The sequence below is a fragment of the Euphorbia lathyris genome, chromosome 1 (genome assembly GCF_963576675.1).
Source record: "Euphorbia lathyris chromosome 1, ddEupLath1.1, whole genome shotgun sequence".
Classification (NCBI taxonomy): domain Eukaryota; kingdom Viridiplantae; phylum Streptophyta; class Magnoliopsida; order Malpighiales; family Euphorbiaceae; genus Euphorbia; species Euphorbia lathyris.
Window position 1 is genome coordinate 115,306,186 of NC_088910.1, and position 19,427 is coordinate 115,325,612.

At 34.1% G+C, this 19,427-nt stretch overlaps 1 protein-coding gene across 1 annotated transcript; it reads left to right on the top strand.

The window, feature by feature from the left end:
• Positions 1 to 15,582: 15,582 nt before the first annotated feature.
• LOC136213805 (sugar carrier protein C-like) lies at positions 15,583 to 17,628 on the top strand. The gene is made up of 4 exons (XM_066002844.1): positions 15,583 to 15,715; positions 15,803 to 16,125; positions 16,460 to 17,089; positions 17,162 to 17,628. Exons 1-4 carry the CDS (start codon positions 15,583 to 15,585, stop codon positions 17,615 to 17,617), a joined length of 1,542 nt encoding a protein of 513 aa, XP_065858916.1. The 3' UTR covers positions 17,618 to 17,628.
• The last annotated feature ends 1,799 nt before the right edge of the window (positions 17,629 to 19,427 follow it).

The window sequence follows — 19,427 nt, forward strand, 5'->3', positions numbered from 1 at the left end:
ATAACTCTTTAATTGTGTACATAAACAAGCTCGCAAGCAAAATTTGTAAATAAATAAATAAGATGCTTACAAATAGTTCATCTATTACTCATTTATTATGTTTGTGAACGAATCTAATAGAAAATGAAATAATATTAAGTTTAGATATTTGTGAACTAACACAAAACTATATAATTTTTTACAAGACTAAAATTTGTTCATAAATGTTCTAATCGAGCCTGCTTGCGAGCTTTCGAGCCGAGTTTTGGCCTGCTCAAGCTCGGTTCGTTAATAAACCGAGCTAGTAAATGATGCTCATGAGTGGCTCATTTACAAATCGAACCGAGTCGATCCGAGCTTTTATCGAGTCGACCATCGAGCCGCTCATGAACGGTTCGGCTCATTTACAGCCCTACCATTGGCTTTGCCTCAAGTCTTTTCTCAAGTTCTGATTCTTCACACCCCTTATTTCCAAATTAGAACCTTACATCCCTTGACCCGAGCTCAGATTAGGAGAAGAAATCGCAATCCCCATAGCACACCTCGTTCGGCTGCGCCACCGTCACCACCTCTTCACAATTCCATCTCCTCCTTTTCATAATTTGAAGATTTAGACAACTATTTATAGGGTTTATGTGTTTAGGTAGGCAATGATTCAGATGTTGGGTTGTAGACTTAGAGCTGTATTTATATAGGTTTTATGTATTTATATAGTTGGCTCTACTTTTCTAAACTACTCAGTTGTTACTAGGAATTTCCTTTAGAAGTTGAAGATTCCTTATTGAATCCTGATTTCTCATGCATTTAACAGATTATACAACTTGTGTTTGCTGTCACCAAGGTACGAATCCTCTTCACCTGCTTCGTGATTACTGATAGGCTAAGATTGTATAACATGTTTAAGAGCAAGTGCAGCCTATCACATCAAGTAATAAAGTATTCCAAAGAACAATATCGATCCCACAGAGACTAGTACCTAATGACATATTCATACTCGAATTCTATATCATCTAAGGTATCAGTTAAGTGAATTGTGTGTTTTTATACTAATAAAGCAAATAAAGTGGCAAAGCGTTTGAACAATTTGTTGAGATTTTATGTCCTGTAGACAATTGTTTTAGGATATAAAATAATATATTTGGCAAGAAGAAATGTGGAGGACTATCTAATTTGGCATTTCACCAAAAATGGGTTGTATTCCACTCAGTCTGGGTATAGAGCATTTGAACATCATCACCATCATTATATTGCTAATCGGGGATGGGAGAAGATATGAGAACTGTATATCCCTCAAAAAATCAAAATTTTCATATGGAAGTTGGTGTAAAACTGTTTACCTACATGACTGAAATTATTTTCTCGGCATGTGGAAGTTCCTCTCTTGTGTACTATTTGTAACGCAAAAATTAAACATACATGGCATTTATTTAGATTAAATTACATCAAAGGTACCTGAATTATACTCCAGATCACACTTTGGTACCTAGATTACATTTTGTCTAAAAAATATACTTTAAATATAGATGACCGGACATTTAAGTGCATTTTTCCGATAAATGAATGGTCGACGACTGTTTGACCACTTTTTACATTAATAATGGGGACCCATTATATACTTACTAATCTAAAAAGACTATATTATCCTTAAATAAATTTAAAAAAATAATCTATTTCTCTCCTTTGAATCTATCTCTGCGTCTGTTTCTCTCTCCTCGAATCTTTCTCTCTCTTGTTCATCTATGGCTACCTTCATATTAGGAAGCAATCTGCTCAGGTCGATTCTCTCCTTTAAATCTATCTCTCTTCTAGCCTCTCTTATTTACTCATGCTTTAAACAGATCTGGGATTTTTTCCACCTTATCATCGTCTCAATCTGAATTGCAAATTGCATATGTGACCTTTCATTATCTTCGGCCACAAAGAGCATCCGTACTCCTCTGCACCGCCTGTAAAACAACCAAACCCATTCCGATAACGATCGCAACAAGGACATCGAACCAAACGTCGCTCCAAACCAACACAAATATTGTCACAGTGAAAAGAGAATCTAGAACCACAAAATTGTTAACCTGAAAGTCGAGAGAGGCTCATGGCAAGAGAAGTAGAGAAAGATCCAAGAAAGGAACTTGATGAAGAAGGCGATTAGAGAGAGAAAGGGGATTATAAAGGAGACTCAAGAAGAGTATAATCGAGAAGGTTGGCTTTTATGGGTCGAGTTGTTTGATTGAATTGAGAGAGAAATTGAGGAGTGTTTGCCATTTTTCTTGGTTAGTTCTGGTGAATAAAGAAGAAGAAAGTAGAAAAAAATCTGGAATAATTATTCAAATCCATGTCATTTTTTCCATCTTTGAATGTTTGTACTGTCTATTTCATTTTAGAAAAACTGCATTTACTCCCTCCGGTCCACAATAGAAGTCTTTCTAGAGAGTTTTTTTTGTTCTACAATACATGACATTTTGCTTAAATCTATGCACATTAATTTACTTTTATCAAATATACCCCTATTTAAGTTGACTTTTTTTATCTTGGGAATAGATAAAGTTACTAGTGGATGCAATTATTACAAGGGTAACAAAGTCTTTTACTTAAAATTAATTGCATTTCTTAATTAGTGTGCATTAACCTTAAAAGACTTCTATTGTGGACCAGAGGGAGTATTTTATAGATCTTTGTTTCTGTTCTTGGTGTTCGCACTTACTGACTTCTTAATATACCATCTTCTTTGTCATCCCCTGATGTTAAAACTCTGAGACCAGAGTTCTGGGCAATTAAATATAACTTTTTATGTTCTTATAATTTTGTTGGAATATATATGCACAAGATGACTAAATGCCCAATTTCATTGGAATATATTTGGAACAGAAAGAGAAGAAAGAAAAACACAAAGAAAGAGATTTAGAATTGATTTAAGGATATGGTAGTCTTTTTACTTCAATTTAGTATAGAATGGGTCCCAATAATTTGGGTAAAAGTGGTCAAACTCGTGTTGACCTGTTATTACCGGTTAAAAATATTTAAATGTCTAGTTACCCATATTTGAGGTATATTTTTGGGACTAAATGTAATTTAGGTACTAAAGTGTGAACTGAAATATAGTTCAAGTACCTTTGATGTAATTTACTCTATTTATTTATGGAGTGGCGGGATTGACTCTTCCATGGGACAATGCTGTTGAATTCCACGATATTTTTTGTAGTTCTGCCTCCTTTATCCTGTTGGAAAAATTGGACAAATTGATGCCGTGCTAATTTATTAATCCTTAAACTTTTACTTAATACACTAGTCAATATTCGTATTTGCAATAATACATGATAATTAAAATTCTTACTTCTTTGGAGTAAATTACGTATATGATACCTAAGATTTGACATTTTCACATTTTAATATCCGAACTTTAATTTTATACTTAAAAAAGTTATTATTTTAAATATTCATAATATATTTTTATATATTTTATTATATATCTATATTAAAAAGTAAGATAATTGTTATAGAGGTAGAAAAGTTGGAGATAGAACGATTTTCCACAGAAAAATGGGATATAGTAGGTCATATTTTGTAGTGCCAAATTGAGCAATCTTTTGTTGAGTATATGTTTTAGATTCTATTGGGTCCCTTTTTATTTTATTGAATTTTTCAGAATAAAAAGTGCAACAAGAGGAACAATTAGCAAAAGCAAAGATATTTCTTTTTGTAGTATTAACTACTTTTTTCAGGTTAATCAGTTTTTTTTTTTTTTTTTTAAGATGATAAAAATCAATAAAATGGGATGGACAATATTTAGCCACAATGAACATTGTACATTGGGTGGCCCTTTAACCCACCCTCGAGGTCCCTTGTCCGTTTCACATTTTTATAAAAAAAAAAATTGGCATAATACATCTGAGACTTCAAGTTATCTAAAAATTGTAGTGCGGCTGATTTCTAAATATCAAAATTTTACAACTAAGTCTATCAATTTACTTATTTAGAATAAATAATTCTTCAAATGTCATATGACAGCGCGATTGGAACTTAAAAACGTTACAACTAACTCCTACAACTTGCTTATTTGAAACAAATAACCTATCAAATGCTATGTGACAACGCGTGATTGAAACTTCAAAATGTTACAACTAACCACTTACTATCATGTGTTGTCACATGAAATTTGAGGAGTTATTTGTTCCAAATAAGTAAGTTAAGGGGGTTAGTTGAACGTTTTGAAGTTCATGGTGTCAGTTACAGTTTTTGGACAATTTAGGTTTTTTTTAGAAGGAGAATAATTATTTCAATAATAGGAAAAACAACACACCTCGACATAAGTAATTACAATATTACAATCCAGAAGTACACTAGAGAAGTTTGAATATGCATCTTTAATATCATAGATTGGGATAGAACAATAGATGACAATGCTTAAAATTTTTTTTGCCGCAATAGCGAGAAACACGCTCTATCCAAAACCGACTTCATATCTTTTTCTCACAGAATGACTTCATGATTTTTCAATAGAGCATATTTATGTGATGATGGACAACGTTTTTTTGTTTTGTCATGAAAGAAAATATGATAACGCTGATATATGGAGATATACCACAACCACCCATAAAATCTATCATAGTAGATCAATCAAAAATTTATTCAATAAAATAGAAAAACAAAATAAAGCAAAGAATTTGTTTATCTTCTAGCTGAAAGCAGAAAGAAAAACTTAAAACCAGGAGTTTCTTGACGACTATTGTTAATTCATTGAGAATAGCGGATGCAACGTACTAAAAACGTACCAGGTTGATTGGTCTTCTTGGCGAAGACACGACTTGAATCTCTACGCTTGATGAGGGAAAATATAGAATATGTAAAAGTGTCTGTCCTAAGGACCATAACCCATTTATTTATAGAAAAATATAAGTATAATTACTATTCTGTCCATCATAGAATTAAATAATTACAACCAAATACCTACACATAATTAAGTCTATACTCATATATGCACACCAGTCTTATAAACTAAATTAGATCACTTAACGGATAATATTATAATAACCCATCATTTACAATATTATACACGTTATAGATTTTCATTCAACAACTACTTCCATTATTATTTTTTCTATTGAATGAAATAATGTGTAATTTTTTTTCTTTACATTAATTATTTTTAATATGATCTATTTCATTTATTTTAATTTTTTTTTGAGGAAAATCTATTTCTATTTGTAATGGAAACCATTCCATACACGGGTTATACTCAGAAAAACAAAAAATTTGACAATCCTGAAACGGATTGGGCAAACCCTTTTTGGGATTTGCACTTTTTGCTTTTAAAATGTTTTAATTTGACGTAGATAAGCTTTCATTTTCAAGTTTGGATTTGATGTTTTTGTGTAGCTAGGGATGTATCTAATCTAATTTCTCTTTTTTGCTTCCTTTAATTTTGGAACAATATTTTGAATAAATTCATAATTAAATGTCAGAATTTGTAAGAATCTATTTATTTATTTATCAGAGGGAATTTCGGAGAGTTTGTGAAAAGTTGAAAGTGCACTTATTTTATTTCAATTCAATTCTACATTTTTTATAGTTTAATTTTAAAAATTGAATGCATAATTATTTTTTAACCATAAGAAGGAAAGAAATTCAGTCAGAATTTTCATGATTATTCATTTTGAGTTTTGACCACATATAACTTCTTTTGAGATAAGTTTATTTGAAACTTTGTCATAATTATAACTCCTTACCATTTTTAAATTTATACTTATTCACTTTAAAATAAATATATTTTTTTGAATCACTTTAAAATAAATATATAACTATTTAAATAATAATTAAAGTTTTACATATATTTATATTAGTTTTGTGTATACAAATACAGATTATTTATCAGTTTCGGTTTATTTTGGAAAAGAACAGAAAAAGGTGAGATAATGGGACGGAATTAGCCAAGAAAAGCGTCTTGTTTTTAGATTTGGATTCTCTTAAGTTGGATTTCAATTTCAAAGATGATACCATTAATTACTAAATCAACGATTGAGATTTAATTATTCAATAATGAATTTTTTTTAAAGTAGGGGCTGGAGGTAAGAGAAGAGAACCAAAATGCCAACTAGATTGGAACTTGAGGAACATCCAACCACCCATAAGAACCCAAAAATTTATTAAAAATAAACAAAACAATAGAGAAAGAATAGAAATGTTTAGACTAGGACAAACCATCAATATCATCTGCAATAAAACAATTATAAAAAATTAGGGTGTAAGTGTCACATGAACCGATTGAACTAAAAGCTCAAGTTGGATTTCAATTTGAGAGATCATACCATTAATTACTAAATCAACGACTGCGATTTAAGTATTCAATAAAGATTTTTTTTAAAGTAGGAGCTGGAGGGAAGAGAAGAGAACAAAAATGCCAACTAGGTTAGAATCTCAGGAACATCCAACCATCCATAGGAACCCGAAAATTTATTAAAAATAAACAAAACAATACAAAAAAATCGAATGTTTAACGGAACTAGGACAAACCAACAATATCGTTGTCAATAAAACAATTACAAAAATTAGGGTGCAAGTGTCAGGACTTGAACCCTCGACCATTTGGTCAAAAAGCTCTGATACCATGTCATGGAACCGATTGAACTAAAAGCTCAAATTTATAGTTAAGGCTCAATCATATATCTTATATTAATCTCTGACACCACCAATGTAGGGTTGAGCTTCTTTGTCCAAAACGAGCGAGAGAATCCGTCATCCTATTTCCTTCTTAGAAAATATGTGAAACAACAAAAGATATCGATGAAACAAGCTACATGCACTTAATATAGTCTTGCCTGTAGCTCCATGAGGCATCCAGGTAGCATTTAAACCATTAATTTTGTAATTAACGGTTGAGATTACAAATGACATTTCAAGTTGAAAACTCAATTTGAGAGGTTAACTCCAACTAAATAAATCGATGCATTTTGTTTCGTCATTTAATTTTTCTTTTTACAATTAATTTTAAGTATTTGATTATGATTGAAAAACATTTGTTAACATCTATCAACCATTAGTAACAATAAAAAATTAAGAGCATACAGTAAACAACAGCAATTAAACCAAACAAACTTAAAAAAAACAAGGGTTAAATACATGAATATCATAATTAAGTACATAATTATAATTAAATCATATTACCAAACTTAATTCTTAAAATGTCATTATTCTCTGTATATTATGATTTTGCACTATAATTTAAAAAATATAGATTCAAATTCATAAATCATAAATTCTAGAAAATATAATTTAGACTTCTAATTTATAAATTCTAATCCGTAAAATATATTAAAAGTACTGATTTTACTAGTTTGATATAATCCAAAATTATGACTTGACAAATATATTATTAGAGGCTATACGGATGAACTAAGAGCATTTTTGGAGGCCCAAGCTCCCTCAGATTTCAGGCCCATTATAGATATAGTAGCAAAAGAATCTCGAGTATGTTGGAAAATTCACACCAAGACGACTTGTCACCAATACTATAATTTCATCCAACACTTGTAGGAAATGTTGCGAAATTCCAGAAATTTTATCATACACTGTAACATGTCATTCTATTTCGAGTTATAATTTCAGGTCTCTTCATATATTTAGAATTTATAATTAAGAATTTAACGTTTATATTCTAAAATTTAGGGTTTATATGTTTTAAATCTAAAATTTTATACTTCCTTTCAAAAAAAAAAATCTAAAATTTTATATAAATACTTAATTATAAAATATATATTTCATTAATTATTAATAAAATATTAATATTTTATTAATTAAACTGTAATTTAACATAAAATTATTAGCCTATTGTATAACGTGGTACATCTTAGAGCAACTATATTGGGTGTTACAAGGGTGTAACTTGTAACACCCAACCAGTATACTACATGTGTTCTGCTTGTTTCAGATTGAGGTAAGTTACAATATTATGTAACAAAGAGATAAAAAATAATGCTGCCACACACAAAGAGAAAGTGTACTACACTTTGTAATATATTGGACGCGTGTGTCCAAAAGGAGAGTCAACTTATACTCATTCTAGAAAGACCACAGACTGTATGTCTGTTAATTAAATAAAATATTGTATTCAATAGTACTTTTTAGCTTATTTTTATATTATTTTTGCTTCAAAAAATTGTAAAAGTATAAGGCTCTAATGGCATGTTACTTTTGGGAGGGTTTATGTCTAGGTGGCACCACCATTAGACATGCTCTTATAATAAAATTTCTTAAATTACAGTGCATTGAAGTATTCAATATCTTAATTAAGTGAGATACATTTGAATCTTAAAAAAAATGAATAATATGATACAGATCGGTTTCCACTGAAAGTTTTAATCGTAAACTTACAAAGATATTTCTTCTCTAGCTAAATTAGAAGGAGTGAATCCCGGGTTTTACGGACTAAATCCGTAGGAAATCAAAGATCCCCAATTGTTGAAGGTAAAAACCTTAACAAAGCTTCTTGAAGAAGATTATAATTTGATTGATAAAAAGTTAACCATTACAATGACAAAGAGATGAATTTATATCATCTAAAACCTAATTGCCAAATTACAATAAAGGGTAAAGAATATAACTACTTAAAAATAATAAGATAAGGGTAAAATGAGTTAAATATAAAGGGGTGGCATGGATGGTAAATAGGGAGTGGTAGGGTTGTAATAAGGGAGTGGTAAAAGTGTAAATAAGGAGTGACAGGATTGTAAATAAGGAGGAAGCTGGAGTAAGGAGCAAGTTCCTTAAACTGAAGGCACGCGGGGCGTGCCTATTTCTACGCGGGGCATATGTTGGCTGTTGAGCTCTTCTCCGGATCAGTACTCATTATACGCGGGACGTGCCTAATTCTACACGGGGCGTGCCTTGGCTGTTGAGCTCCTCTCTGGATCAGTACTCACTCTACGCGGGGCGTGTCTTGGCTGTTGAACTCTTCTCTGGATCAGACACTCAAGTACGCGGAGCGTGCTATAAGGTACACGGGGCGTGCCTGAGCTGTTGAGCTGTTATGTGGCCATGTTTTGGCCTCTTTACTCGCTTGTTGCTCGTGCTTGGTTCTTCCTCTAACTTCCATCGTACGGACCCGATCCTAGAGAAAGATGCCCCGCATCATACACTCTCTCTTAAAAAGAACTTGACCCCAAGTTGCTTGCCACATATTTATGAGACGTGTTCGTTGTGAATGAACCCAAGCCCTCAAATCGAACCAAATTGTTGTTCGAGATGAATTCAAGAAGTCCACTCCACATATTATCGGACTCACATTCTCCTCACGAGCTTTTCCCCATATCTCCACAAGTGCCTCACCCCGGACTTCATCTTCCGTGGTACTCATCTCCCCATCTCCACCAATATCGGATGCTCTTCCAACATCGAATGGTATGTCTTGGCGAAGCTTGTCAAACCACTTCCCAATAAATGCTTGGGTGATCTTCCAATGCCCCTCATTTGGTTGCACGGACCACCCATGGATCCTCTTGATCTCCCCATCACGAACTGGAGGAATCAACACACTCTTCTTCCGCTCTTGGCCTACCTTGAATTGAATGTCCCGACGACACGTATCAACCCAATTAGAATCGATCTCACAAATATTATTCAAAACCCCAGCATGATCTTGAGTCGAATATGCCCGGACCTCAATGTACCTCACGCCATCAACCCGAATGCTAGGCTCAATCTCCACTCGCTCATAGCCAAACTCAAATGACATGTCCCGGTACCATATATCAACCCAAATTGGAGCGATCCCTTGAGTACTCTTCATAACCCAAACAAGACTTTGAATTGAATATGCCCGGACTTGGCTATCACTCATTCCACTAACTCGGCTATCATGCTCATTCTCTCATTGCCCATGGCCCACATCAAACGGAATATCCCGGCGACATTCGTCAACCCACATTATAGGGAACCCAAGCACACACATAGTAGCTCTTCCCTCGCCTTGGGTTAACAATCTCGGAACTTCAAGACTTGCCACTTTACTAACTTGGCTATTATTCTCCAAGCCTTGAATTCCGTCAATCTTCTCAACATCTCTCGGGCGGCTATTCCCATTCATCAAAGACTTCATAAACCCCACTCTCTTCATCACAAGATCGCTTCTCGTTGACTCCTCATAAGGTTGATGCTTCCTCAACAAGCACAACACATACCCGCACACATTCATGTCAATAAGGCACACAATAGTGAATTCCGGATTTACCAAGTCTTGACTTCCTTCTATCTTCTCTATATTCCACGGGAAGCCATTCCCCTTCAACAAACAATCACCAAAGCCCACAACAAGATCAACCCTCGTGGCCCCATCATAGGAAATGTTCTCCCTCAACATAAAGCTCACATTCCTCACAACAAGCTTGCCTCTCATAGGCTTATCATAGGGAAGGTTCTCACTCAACATAGAGTCCACATTCCTCACAACAAGATCATCTCTCATGGGCTCATCATAGGAAAGATCCTCCCTCAACATAAAACTCTGATTCCTCATGGCAAGATCCTCCCTCAACATAAAACTCCCATTCCTCATGACAAGATCACCCCTCATGGGCTCCTCATAGGAAAGGTTCTCCCTCAACATACACAACCAAGTTTCCAACACATATATTTCAACAAAGCACAAAAGAATAAGTTCAGATTTTACCCAATGAGTGACTCGATTCTTTTGCATGTGGCATGTGCTAGGCATCTCGGTGCTATCAATAGGCTTCATAGAGTAACCTTTCTCTTCATCTCTAGAGCTCAACTCACCATATGTAGAGCTAGGTGCACTATCTCCCGGATCCCATGCTATGTCTCGTGGTAGCGTTCTCAAAGGTGGAAGCCCTTTAAGAAGCCCTTTAGGTGGCTCGTTGGAAGACATGTGCTTGTCACCCTCGGACATCGGCTCAACTTCCTCATTTCCAACTTCGCTACCCCCCTTCTCAACCTCATTCTCCTCTTTGGATTTGACTTCACTAGGAGAGTGGCTAGCTAGCTCATCCATGGAACCCAAGTCAAGATGATTTAATGTCTCAACTGTTCCACCAATGCACCCATTCACATTCAACTCCCGAGTTGGACAATCTTCCAAAGTGGTCTCCATTTTCTTACTAGGAGAACTCTTCAAAGGTGTAAGGACATATCGGATTCCGCCTTTGCGTATGGTGTAGGTGTTGCTTCTTCCCGCATGTGAGGCATCACAATCAAATTGCCATGGCCTACCAAGTAGCACATCACAAGCACCCATCTCCACAACATCACACATAGCTTCATCCCCATAAGCTCCAATAGAGAAAGGAACTTTACACCAATGAGTAACTTGAAGCCTTTCCACCTCGTTGACCCAACCAAGGTGGTAAGGTCTAGGATGTGGCTCGGGAACCAACCCAAACTTGATCATGGAGGACCAACTAATGATGTTCACTTGGCTTCCTCCATCGATCACCATCTCACACTTATTTCCAAAAACTAAGCATCGAGTTCTAAATAATCGATGAAGTTGGCTAGGCTCCTCTTCACTAGGAGTTGGCACCCTAGTCACCAAATGCACATTGTGCTCATTGCCATCATTATCAACTTCATAGGTGTCTTCATACTCAACACTTCCCGACTCTTCCTCATCTTGGAACCGATTTTCTTCACCATCATAAGCATCTTCATTTCGGTCCCACTCTACATTTTCTGTCTCATAGTCATCTCGGAACCGACCTTCATCATACTCATAAGTGTCTTCATTTCGGTTCCACCCAATATTTCACGACCCATAGTCATCTCGAAACCGATCTCCATCATCATAAGCTTCTTCTCTTCGGTTCCACTCTACATTTCCCAACTCATCATCATGATGGAACCTACCTCCATCATACTCATAGATATCTTCATAGTAGTTCCGTTCAACATCCTCCAACTCATCATCACAATAGAATCTACCTTCATTATCTTCATAAGGAGCCCCGTGTCGATCCCACTCAACACACCGACGCCCATTCTCATCATAGTAGACCCCATCTTCGTCTTCCTCATAAGCGGCCCCATATTGGTTCCACTCAATGCGTCGACTTTCATCCTCCCCATGGTAAACTCTACCATCTTCATCATAATCAAATTCATATACACTATGACAAAGTTCACCATCCTCACATATCTTATCTTCGGAAGCGTGCTCTCTCTCTTCAACCTCATCCTCGAATTCGCCTTCATAATAATCACATTCCTCATTTCTTACTAGCTCATTCTCGGATTGGTTCTCCTCTTCATCAATCTCCTCTTCTTCATGGTTGTATTCAAATTCATTTCCATCTTCATCCACGATCCGTCTTTTCCCACGACCTTTCGTGTCCTTCCACTTCTCCCGATAGCTTAAGTTGGCTAACCCATTTGAATAGCTACCCGACCCAAATGACATGTTACAACCAACTATAGTTGAACCACCAACATCTCTCCCATCTCCATAGCCATCAACCTCCACACATAATGGAATTTCATCATTCTTCCCAAAGAGATTAATAAGCCCAAGGTCACTCTCCCCTTCCTCAATAGTAATACCCCCACTTTCCTCAAACTTACAAACAAGGTTATGCTTAAGAGTCATTTCATCAAACACTTGGGGAGCATCACTTGCTACATGGGCTTTCCCAACATTCTCACCTACCAACTCTCCTTCCTCCTCATCCATACATGAACTCACATTCTCATTCATAACATTATTATCAACAAATCCACAATGAGAATCTAAATCCACTTCAACATCATAAACAACACCACAAACATCCAACTTCTCCCTAGCAATGGGACTATCCATAACTTCCTCATTAGAAATTGAAAGTTCAGGATTTACCTTTACAAGGTGTGATGGAGGAAAGGTTGGTGATGAATCTTTAGGATGAACTTCCATGGTTGGTTAGGAGCTATTTCGGCATTCTTGTTTGAGACTCTTTACGGATGACGCGAGCTCCCTTGTTAGCTTGTTTATCACCCAAAAATCTTCCTTACAACTCGCGTGTTGCCTTCTCACGATGGCTTCGAGATTCTCCAACGCCTTGTTGAAGGTGTCTTCATATCTTGGGGATAAATTTGGTTAACCATAGTCGAAAGAAGTCTCCGTTCAAGGAAAACGATCGGCTCTGATACCAAATGATACAGATTGGTTTCCACTGAAAGTTTTAATCGTAAACTTACAAAGATACTCCATCCGTTTCATAATAATTGTCGTTTTGAGGAAAAAATTTTGTTTCAAATTATTTGACGTTTTACACTTTTCAATGAGCATTAAATGTGCTTTTTCCAACTTTGTCCTCATATAATAAAAGGAGAGAAATTTGCAGAGAAATTTAAGCATTAATTGTAAGAGGGTAATAAGGTAATGTTTAACTACTTTTTAGGCTAATTAATAGGTTTCTTAATATGTGTGTAGAAATCTTAAAAGACAAATAAAATGAAACAGAGGGAGTATTTCTTCTCTAGCTAAACTAGAAGGAGTGAATCCCGGGTTTTACGGACTAAATCCGTAGGAAATAAAAAATCCCCCATTGTTGAAGGTAAAAACCTTAACAAAGCTTCTTGAAGAAGATTATAATTTGATTGATAAAAAGTTAACCATTACAATGACAAAGAGATGAATTTATATCATCTAAAACCTAATTGCCGAATTACAATAAAGGGTAAAGAATATAACTACTTAAAAATAATAAGATAAGGGTAAAAGGGGTTAAATATAAAGGGGTGGCATGAATGATAAATAGGGAGTGGTAGGGTTGTAATAAGGGAGTGGCAAAGGTGTAAATAAGGAGTGACATGATTGTAAATAAGGAGGAAGCTGGAGTAAGGAGCAAGTTCCTTAAACTGAAGGCACGCGGGGTGTGCCTATTTCTACGCGGGGCGTATGTTGGCTGTTGAGCTCTTCTCCGGATCAGTACTCATTATATGCGGGGCGTGCCTAATTCTACGCGGGGCGTGCCTTGGTTGCTGAGCTCCTCTCTGGATCAGTACTCACTCTACGCGGGGCGTGCCCAATTCTATGTGGGGCGTGCCTTGGCTGTTGAACTCTTCTCCGGATCAGACACTCAAGTACGCGGAGCGTGCTATAAGGTACGCGAGGCGTGCCTGAGCTGTTGAGCTGTTATGTGGCCTTGTTTTGGCCTCTTTACTCACTTGTTGCTCGTGCTTGGTTTTTCCTCCGACTTCCCTCGTACGGACCCGATCCTAGGGAAAGATGCCCCGCATCATAATAACTTTCATGAATGTAAGTGATGCAATCATGAATATATAGACTATTTATTTTAAGGATAAATAATTTATTAGTTTCTCAATTTGTGCATGTTACACTAGTCTTTTTGAAACAAATTATAAAATTGATAAAACTAACTACTTAATCCCCACATTCATAGATTTTATATAAAATGATAAGTTTATCCGTCTATCACTAATGAATTTCCATATGTATTCAATTAAATTTTATATAATTTTTTTTGTTATATTAATACAAGCATGGAAACAATATTAGCATACTATTTTATATATTTTTAATTAAAAATATATAATTAATTATTTCTTCAAAATATATATATATATATATATATATTTAAATTTATAATAAATTAGCATTTTAATTTAAAATAATAAATATATCTTTCATATAATATTTATTTTATTCAGTGTTAATTTGTTATTATATTTTTAATTTACTAATTAATTATTGATTAAATTAAATATAAACCAAATATCTTGTGTGTATAATTGGCTTTGATCTGTCCAGAACATTTTCATACGTATATACGGGTCTTTGATATGTTACTGATTATTGATAACATGATATGAATATGGAGTCGAGATGTAGAGTGTTTTATTAATAAAGATTGAAAATTATCTCAACTTTTAAGCATCAGAGGTCAAATTTACTATTTTTTTTTACTCTTTATAGTTTATTTCCTACCTTTATAGATCATGTATTAGGCATAATCTATACTTATGTAAGGTTTTATTCCTTATTGTTTTCATGCTATCATTGTACTCTTTTTATTATCTAATGAATTTTTAACATTCTCAAAAAAAAAAAAAAAACTACTTTTTAACATTTAAAAGTATAATTATATTATAACATTAAGGATAAAATGACTAGGTTGGAATTTTTTCACCTTCTCTCTCAGTAATTAAATGGTGGAGGGCATATAAGACATTTGATTTTTATTTTATACATAAAGTAACTAGTAATATTTTCATATATCTCTAAAAAAGAGTAATATTTTCATATATACAGATAATAATGCGTGCTTAAAGTTAATTGGTTAAGACGATAGATCAGATATAGTTCAACTATAAAATTTCTATATGTATGCCTCAAAAATCGAAATTGCAGAAATTATCTCAAATAATCCAACGGATATATAAATTATCTTCAAGCAAAAGGCAACCAAGATAATCAAGCTGTTACATTGGATTTTTTCATTTAATTTTAAATTAAGTTTTTCCTTGGATAAATGATAAATAGAAATCTAAAAAGATCCAAACTGTTAAGATAGGATTAAGTATTTTGTTTATCCACTAAACTACTCATATATATCGGGATTTCAGTTTTTATCTTAATCATTTTCACTTCTCCATCGGAAAAAAAAAATGGCCGGAGGTTTTGTTCCGAGTGGCGGACAAGCTAAGCAATATCCCGGTAAGCTTACTCGCCATGTGCTGATCACGTGCATCATCGCAGCCACCGGTGGTCTCATTTTTGGCTACGATCTTGGTATTTCAGGTACATAAATAAATCTAATTTTAATCTGTTGTGAATTTTATTCCCAATCTGATCATATAATAACACTGATTTATTTATTATATACAGGCGGAGTTACATCTATGGATCCGTTTTTGAAAAAGTTTTTCCCCGAAGTTTATAAAAAACAATCATCGGAGTCATCTAATAATCAGTACTGTAAATTTGATAGCCAAATACTCACATTGTTTACATCTTCTTTATACATTGCTGCCCTAATCTCGTCCGTATTTGCTTCCATAATTACTCGAACATTCGGTCGCCGAATCACTATGTGTATCGGCGGAGTACTTTTCGCTGTTGGTTCTGGCTTCAATGGTTTTGCTGAGAGTGTTTGGATGCTCATTGTTGGTCGTTTGCTTCTCGGTTTTGGTATTGGTTGCGCTAATCAGGTTCTTCATCTCCACTTGATAATAAATCATGTTAATCTATACATGGAATATATATTTCGCCACAATATAATAACCAATTGTGCGAAACTGCATGTCGCCATAAATATCTATTCCGAATTGTGGACGAAATTTGATTTTGCCACTAAATATTTTTGTGACGAAAAGTTGTATTTAGTGGCAAATATTTCCTCACAAATGAACGAACTCTTGTAGTGATAGACATAAGAGAAACTAAAACATGTCATATTAGTTTTCGTTTCTGAATTGACACGAAGAGGAGTTTCTGTGCAACATAGATAGATTTATTTAATTAATTTGTTTGTATTTGATGCAGTCTGTGCCGATTTATTTATCAGAAGTGGCTCCAGCCAAGTATCGCGGCGCACTTAACATGATGTTTCAGCTATTAATAACAATCGGTATTCTAATCGCGAACCTGTTGAATTACTTTTTCGCGAAGATCGAAGGAGGTTGGGGATGGAGATTGAGTTTAGGTTTAGCAATAGTTCCAGCAATCATTATAATCGTAGGTTCAGCAGTCCTTCCCGAAACCCCAAATTCTCTGATTGAAAGAGGACTCACAGATGGAGCTAAGAAACAACTCATTAAACTCCGCGGAGTCTCCGACGTGGACGAAGAACTCACCGATCTAGTAGCCGCTAGTGCGGAATCACAAGCCGTAAAACATCCATGGTTGAACATATTCAAGAGAAAATACAGACCTCAACTAGTTTTCGCAATTTGCATCCCCACGTTTCAACAGCTAACGGGGATGAACGTCATTGTTTTCTACGCTCCGGTTTTATTCAGAACCATCGGATTTAAAAGCACAGCTTCACTCATGTCCGCATTGATTACCGGCATTGTCAATGCTTGCGCGACCACGATTTCAATCTTCACCGTTGATAGATGCGGCAGGCGAAAACTTTTCCTCCTCGGCGGCACTCAAATGTTCATCGCCCAGGTAAAATATAAAAAAAATTATTTTATCGTGTCAAACAGATTGTCTCTGTAAATTCATTAATTTTCTTTTCAGACGGTTGTGACAATCCTGATAGCATCGAAGTTCGGAGTAAGTGGAAACCCGGGAGACTTACCAACATGGTATGCAGGAGTAGTAGTGTTTGCAATATGCGTATATACAGCCGGATTTGCGTATTCATGGGGGCCTCTCGGATGGTTAGTTCCGAGTGAGATTTTTCCTTTGGAGGTTCGTTCGGCTGCTCAAAGTATCAATGTATCGGTAAACATGATCTTCACTTTCGCGATAGCACAAGTTTTCACGACAATGCTTTGTCATTTGAAGTTCGGATTGTTCATCTTTTTCGCTGCTTGTGTGGTTGTTATGTGCACGTTTATGTACTACTATTTGCCGGAGACTAAGGGTGTTCCGATTGAGGATATGATCCCGGTTTTTAAGAATCATTCTCGCTGGAGACAGTATTATGATCAGACTGATGATGATCATGGGGAGAAAGGTCCAAGTGATTAAGATTTTTTCTTTTTTTAATTTAGGTTTTGTTCATGTTATCTTTGTAATTTGGGATGTTTAATCTGTTTAGAATTGTTGTTTTTCTAGCTAGCTAGTTTGATTTGGTTATTAAGGTTAATCTAGATTCTATTTTTTCTCATTTTAGACTAATTTTTAAGACAATTTAGTTACTTTGTTTAAATAAGATTAAAATGTGAATCAAGCTATAAGGTGATTCTTTTTAGCACTCCGGTTGTCAAGATTTTACTAAATTTAAAGGTCAGCTAATACTCATTCAATATAATTCTATAATAGTTCTGGATTCGTATAGGACGCTCAACTGCACATATAATATTGGCTCAAATACATGAATATCATAATTAAGTGTAAAATTATAATTAAGTCATATCACCAAATTCATTTCTTAATATGTCATTGTTTTTTATATATTATGATTTTACATAATAATTTAAAAATTCTAATCTTTAAAATATATTAAAATTACTGATTTTACTAGTTTGATATAACCCAAAATTATAACTTGATATAATTTCTGTGTAATTTTCCCTATAATATTATCTAATTGGAAGGTACATATATAAATTTTAAGAGGTAAAAAAGAGGTTTGAACACTCACTCATCCACTATAAAACTCCATTATTTATGTATGAAGTTTTTTATTTTTTTTGGAAAGACAAAGAATCTGAATTAGCACCCACTCGAATCTTATATATACAGTGGTTTCAAGGGAATTTTTTATTTGATAATTTAAAAAAAAAAAGTTTATAAGATAATTTAAGGGAGAGGACTAATAAACTAACACAAACATACAAAAACGTTTTTTAAACTCCACCCTCCAGATGAGATATAAAAACCATAAGACCATAACTATATATTTAAATCTTTCACTATAATAAAATAATGAAAAATTACATCTAAGTATTTTCTAGTTAAAACTACAGAAATACATGCATCAATAATCATATTTGGAAATATATATTGAAAATATTTAATATGGATACCGGTACGGAGCCAGCTCAAGATCCGGGGGACTGGAGCCCCCTGGCCACCGGCTCCACGCTTAAGTATTGGTGGTTCTGCCTCTTGAAGTCCCCTTAATATTAGGTTATATAAACTTTATGTATTATTATTTTAATATTTTTAAAATAGATGAGATAGTTTAAGATACATGCTTTAATTCAAGGGTTTGATATTCAACTCTCACCAATCTCATTTTATTTTTGTATGGACTCTTTTTTTCATAACACTTTTAAACTCATTCTTAGAGCATCTTTAGTGGTTCTCTAAAAGGACTGACTTGCAAATAAAAATAGTTGAAAGTTTGTATCCAACCATTAGAACATAGAAATATATGTGTATCTGAATTTGGTGGGTGATCAAATTTGGAGGGTGTCCAAAATTTGAAAGCTCTGAATTAGTGGGCTCAATGACATATAAAAAATTGTATTTCTATTATCTATTACTCATTACTCATTACATTCGATTTTTTTTTTCTCACATTAAATTTTTACTTGTTATTCATTGTGATTTTATTCAATACAAATTTAATTGTTGGGCTCATTAGAATAATTAAAATTGAAATGTCCTAGGTGATTTTTCTAATTAAATAAATTAATCAAATAATTAAAATTTATTTTTATTCGAATAATGTAGTAAAATTTATTTTTTATTTAATTATTAATTATTATTCAATATATATTGAATATTATTAATAAATATAATTATTTGAATTAAAATGAAGAAATTAAAATGTTATGACGTGTGAGACTCATTAAAGTAAAGTAAAAGTATCTAACCATTAGAGGTGTTT